The sequence below is a fragment of the Coenobita brevimanus genome, chromosome 3 (assembly GCF_032717465.1).
Source record: "Coenobita brevimanus isolate Jiangsu-jjx chromosome 3, ASM3271746v2, whole genome shotgun sequence".
Taxonomy (NCBI): Eukaryota; Metazoa; Arthropoda; class Malacostraca; order Decapoda; family Coenobitidae; genus Coenobita; species Coenobita brevimanus.
In genome coordinates, this window is record NC_136956.1 from 13,976,299 (window position 1) to 13,982,265 (window position 5,967).

Sequence of the window (5,967 nt, forward strand, 5' to 3'; positions counted from 1 at the left end):
ACTGACTCCACTGACAAATGCCAGTATCTCAAACCCCATATCCACCTGCATTGCAATGTCCTCAGTTGTCTCCCCATAGATTGGTAGAACAGGTAGAAGAAATGGGCTGTCCTGACTTACATGCAGCCCTTGCTCCACGAACTTGCCTACACCTTTCTTTGAGGTACTGTCTGATGCATGAGTAATCATCTTACCCTTCTGTTTCTCCTGCCCAAGTTTGCGCACAACTAGCGACAAACTCTGGGCCTCAGTTTGCTACAGAGCTGTCCTTATGTTCCAGTTGGTTGGCACCGTATCTAGATCAAAGATCTCATAACATTCTTGAGGGCTTTTCCATCTTCGATACAATGTGTTGCCAACCTCAATGACAGCTTCGCTCAATTCACTAACAGAAAATCCCTTTCCTGAGAGACTGACCACAGTTTGATAAAACTCACCACCTACTTTTCTCTCTGAGATTCGGCTGTGCTGATACTCTTGCTGTAGCAGATCATCTGTGTCTGCCTCAGAAACATATATGAAGAGCTTTGTCTTCCTTAGCTTGGGGTCAGCTGCAACCTCACTCTTCTTGGCCTCGTTATCTTGTGTGTCAGTCTCACAGATCTGTCATTTTTGAACTCGGTCTTTTGCTCTTCGTCACTGCTGCTGGTCGGAATCTCACCAGCTTCTATGAGAATATCAGTGATCTGGTCAAGGGTCTTGTACTGGAACTGTTGGTCTCTCTTCCTCCTGTATTCATCCTGTCTCTCCCTCAGGCTTTGGGCTCTCATCATACTTTGGTATAACATGGGGTCCACACCATTGTGACAAAACATCTTCTGCTCCATCTTCTGGTAGTTATAGTACTTATATTCCTTATCACTCATGCTCACCCCCCAGACCTGCTCCAGATGTTGCCATCGCACAGGGTCCTCTGCATATATGTCAAAGAGCTCACTTTTTCTATCAAATAACTCCTTATATTGCCTGACAGCTTTTGAGTCTTCCTTCCTTTTCTGTCCATATCTCTTTCTGCATTCATTAAACTGTTTCCTGATGTTCTCTACCCTCCTCTGGATGGTGATCAAGGACATACAGAACATGGTATCACGGTAGTAATTAAGATAGATCTGCTTCGCTACCTCCCTTACCGCCATGTCAACAGTCACCTTGCCAATGCCAACCGCCTTCAAGTGGTATCTAGGCATACCTATAACACTCTGCACTGTGGGCAGTTCTGTTGATGGTTGAAAATATTTGGATGGAGGAAAGTCCTTATTAGCAACATATTCTTTAGCATCAGATCTAGTTCATCGCTTGGATTGGGGTTTACTACTGCTTGCCATGCTGTAACTTAACGTTATAGTTTTATGCTTGTTTAATCACCATCAAACTCGGTTGATTTCTGTAAAACATATAAATAGAAAATATCTTCAATCACAGTAAACTCTCATGTCTCTTTTTACTTCTCAGATCAGTTTTGTGCAATAACTTATAGATTTTTTGCTCAATTACAAGTATTTGTGCACCAACGATCATCTCTGATATTTGGTAATATTAGTTCATGTGTAAAATTCTTAAATATAATTAAATTGCCAGTTATGTTCTTATGTATGAAAGTATTATACTTCAGTGCTGTGGTCAATATATAATGCACCAAACTGATCCAAATGGACAATTAATCACTTTCATACCGACCGTCCGACAGTGTGTATAATGTTGATTCTGTTTTTTTTTTCGTGTGTGTGTGTGTTTTTTTCATGCTAGATACCCACTTTCTATGCAATTATCTCTAAAATAACCCAGTGCATCACCTCTCAATTGGACGTTATCATATTTCAGAGTTTTTTTGTTTTCAGCCCAGTTATCACTCCATATATATATATATATATATATATATATATATATATATATATATATACACACACACACACACACATATACATGCTTGATTCGTACCATGGAGAAATTGAAGCAGTATCATGCAATTCATAATAATTAATCACACTCCGAAAATTACAAAATACAAAATAAGTATACATAAACATACTACATTTGAAAGATCCACAATAACGTATAATTTACTTCCGTGCTCCGAACAGCCTCATTACCAGTGAACTACAACTAACCTAAGTTTTAATGAAACAAACCAGAGAAACTAAATTATACCCTTTTAGAACAAAGATCCAATAATGAACCCTTATAGTCATGAATCATTCTGACATTACCCCCTGAACAAAAGAACTTGTTCCAAAGTTCTAACAACTAATAATTACGTTCTAGAAAATTATATCACACATCATGGCCAGCTAAATTCCAGTTAATTTTAACATTATACTTCTCCAGAATTACATCTTCATCAATACCAAGTACATGCAAGCCCAAACAACCTGAGCCAACATCTGTCACAGAATCTGAACGAATTCCCAAACTTGAACAGCATGTGTTATATCCTTCATCCAAACGACTAAGATAATCTGCCCCTACATTCTCAGCTCCTTTAATGTACTCTGCACTGTACTCAAATTGCTGCATGTATAATGCCCACCGCATAATCCTTGCATTGGAATTCTTAGCAGTCTTGAGGTAATGCAGAGGCAGATGATCCGTCTGAACAACAAACCTTCGTCCATACAAAAACTGGCGAAACTTTCTTACACCCTCAATGATTGCTAATAACTCTCTTTCAACAACACTGTAGTTCCTCTCCGCTTGTCCCAGCTTCCTGCTATGGTAGGATATAGGCCACAGTTCATTTCCATGGGACTGCATCAGCACAGCACCAATACCCACACCTGACGCGTCTGTTCTTAAAACAAAGTCTTTGGATAAATCTGGCAAATGGAGAATAGGCTTATTAGTCATTTTGTTCTTTAGAGTATCAAATGCTCTTTGCTCTAAATCTGTCCACACTACCTTATTTGGACTGCTCTTCTTTGTTAGATTGGTTAATGGTTCTGCAATTGTAGAGTAGTTTGGTATGAATGCTCTGTAATACCCTGTTAGTCCCAAGAACGAACGAACTTGTTTTTTAGTTCTGGGGGCAGAAGCTTCAACTATTTTCCCAACCTTATCTTTCTGGGGCTGGCATATCCCATTTCCTATTCTATGACCAAGGAAATCCACTTCAGCTTGACCCACTACACATTTGGATGGATTTACTACTAAGCCTGCTTCCTTAAGTCTGAAAAATACCTGATCCAACAATTTCAAATGCTCATGAAAAGTCGAGGAATGTACCAAAATGTCATCAACAAATATTTCTATGCCAGACATACCTCCCAACACACTCCTCATTGTCCTGTTAAACACTGCAGGTGAATTGCACAAGCCAAAAGGAAGGACTTTGAACTGATATAAACCCTTGGGAGTACTAAATGCACTGTACTTCCTACTATCCACATGTAATGGAATCTGCCAGAATCCTTTAGAAAGATCTAGTTTTGAAAAATATCGGGACCCTGATAATATTGAAAAGATATTCCCCTGGTCAAACATAGGCTCTGCATCAAACCGAGTTACACCATTTAATTTCCTAAAGTCTCCACAGAGTCTCACTCCTTTATCCTTTTTACGTACAACCACTACAGGACTATTATAGGGAGCATTAGATTTTTCAATTATCCCTGCTTCTTCCATTGCATTAAGTTCTTTCTCTACCTCAGCTTGCAAACTATATGGTATAGCATAAGGCTTACTTCGAACAGGGGTTTTGTCAGTCAAAACAATTTCATGGGGAGGAACATTTGCTAGCTTTGGTGTACTAGAGAACACCTCTGAGTACATACTCAACAAATCACATATCTTACCTCTCTCTAATGGAGACAAAGTTACTGACAACTCTACATCTTTCCAAGACTTCTCAGTGGTTGGTATAGGTAGCAAAAGATTTTCAACCTCGTCAGAGTACTCAATAACTGTAGCAGCAATTTCATCTGATTCGGCTACATCACAATCATCTGGATCGTAGTCTACTTCATATTTCTTCAGCATATTCACATGAAATCTTTTCTTCTTCCCCTTTATATCTATTACATAATTCAAAGCAGAAGGACACTCTACAATCTTATATGGACCTCTCCAGTTCATGAGTAATTTATTATGGTCAGTTGGTAAAAGCAGCAAAACTTGATCACCCACCTTGAAAGTTCTGTCACTAGCCCTACGATTATAGTACCTCTTATCCAACTCCTGTGCCTTATCTAATTCTTCCCTTGCTAGCTTACATGTGTTTTCCAATCTCTCACCGAGATCTAGAACATAGCTGTAGGTACTAACAGTCTCTGGTGTGCTGACCGATCCATCCCAAATCTCTCTTAGTACATCCAAAGGACCCCTCACTGTTCTTCCATAAACTAACTCAAAAGGGGAGAATCTAGTACTCGACTGGGGTGCTTCTCTATATGCAAAGAGCAATGGTGCTATGTATCTTGGCCAATCCTTAGGTGCCTCATCACACATTCGTTTCAGCATTTTCTTAAGTGTACCGTTAAATCTTTCTACTAAGCCATTACACATGGGATGAAATGGAGTGGTTTTAAGAGATTTTATTGACAATAACCGTTCAACTTCCCTCATCATTGCTGAAGTAAATTGGCTCCCTCTGTCAGTCAAAACCTCCTTTGGAATACCAATTCTAGAATAGATCTCCATCAACGCATCCGCCACTGTAGTAGTCTCTATATTAGGCAAGGCAACTGCTTCTGGATACCGAGTAGCAAAGTCTACGAGAGTGAGTATATACCTGTCTCCACTATCTGCCCTAGGTGTAATAGGCCCAACTATGTCTATACCCACCCTAGCAAATGGCTCGTCTATTACTGGCATAGACCTAAGCTTCCCTGGTTTTTTGCTACCTTTATCCACGGTTCTCTGACACACATCACATGACCTACACCAGCGGCTGACATCAGCCACCATACCTGGCCAAAAGAAAGTTCCTTGAATCCTGTCCAGAGTCTTTTTGTACCCCATATGGCCACTCATGATTCCCTCATGACCTAATTTGAACACTTCCTTACGATAGTTCTTTGGCACAATCAACTGTTGTTTTGTCACTCCTCTAACTGTCATCTCTCTGTATAATCTACCCCCTTTAAGAATAAAGGTTGACACTCTTCCTCTTGCCTGAAACATTTTCTTACTTTGAACATGACTTCTTATAGAGTTCAAAGTTCTATCATCCTCTTGATTTTTCACAAATTCTGATGTAGACACGAAAGTATCAACATTGCTCACCTTCAGGGGTTGTTTAACTTTACCGTCCTTGCGACTTTGTGCTCTAGTAACTGCAGCAACGAGTCCAGCGTCTGATGATCCACCAGCAGTACTCCTCGAAGTTCGTTCCAACTCTGTGGTTACTTCGTCCGTTGCTTCAGTGTCAGATCTTCCACTCGGGACTCTGTTCCTGGTTAGGTTCACGTCCTCTGCGTTGTCTTGTTCAGCCAAGCTTTGATCACTTGTAGACTGTATACTTGTGAGGGAATATGGATTGTCAGTTACACCACCAACAACTAAATCGTAAACTGGGGTCTTACACACAGCAGCATAAACTTTCCCTATTAACCAAGGTGTAGAAATTTCAACTTCTACCTCTGGCAACACTATCACTGCCCCATTCACCAATTTCAGTGAAACTGTTCTCCCAGTATAGTGTCTCAATGAAACTAGCTTCTCTGCTACAACACAAGTAGTTGACCCACTATCTAGCATTGCTGTAACAGCTTGCCCTTCTACCAAGCCATTGTTCAATATTAAGTTCTTATAACTTTGCCCATTCCCATTAAATTTGGTAGCTGAACCACTAACTTGTCCTACTTTTAGCTTTCACAGATGCTTTTCCTGATGCAGCGGCACTGGTCTGTTTTGATTTATTAAAAGTACACTGAGCTTTTCTATGGTCTACTTTACCACACTCCCAACATCCTTTACTACCAAACTTACTGTCACTCCCTGAGGTCTTTGTCTTGATCTGCGTTGTAGAGCGTT

The 5,967-nt window shown here is 40.2% G+C and overlaps 1 protein-coding gene across 1 annotated transcript; it reads right to left on the bottom strand.

The window, feature by feature from the left end:
* Positions 1-2,271: 2,271 nt before the first annotated feature.
* Positions 2,272-5,691, bottom strand: LOC145393243 (uncharacterized). The gene has a single exon (XM_080267417.1). The coding sequence runs from the start codon at positions 5,689-5,691 to the stop codon at positions 2,272-2,274; it is 3,420 nt and encodes a 1,139-aa protein (XP_080123543.1).
* Between the last annotated feature and the right edge of the window lie 276 nt (positions 5,692-5,967).

Bases quoted from the DNA above. Each gene is read 5' to 3' on its own strand.
- LOC145393243 (XM_080267417.1), bottom strand. From the start codon at position 5,691: ATGCTAGATAGTGGGTCAACTACTTGTGTTGTAGCAGAGAAGCTAGTT.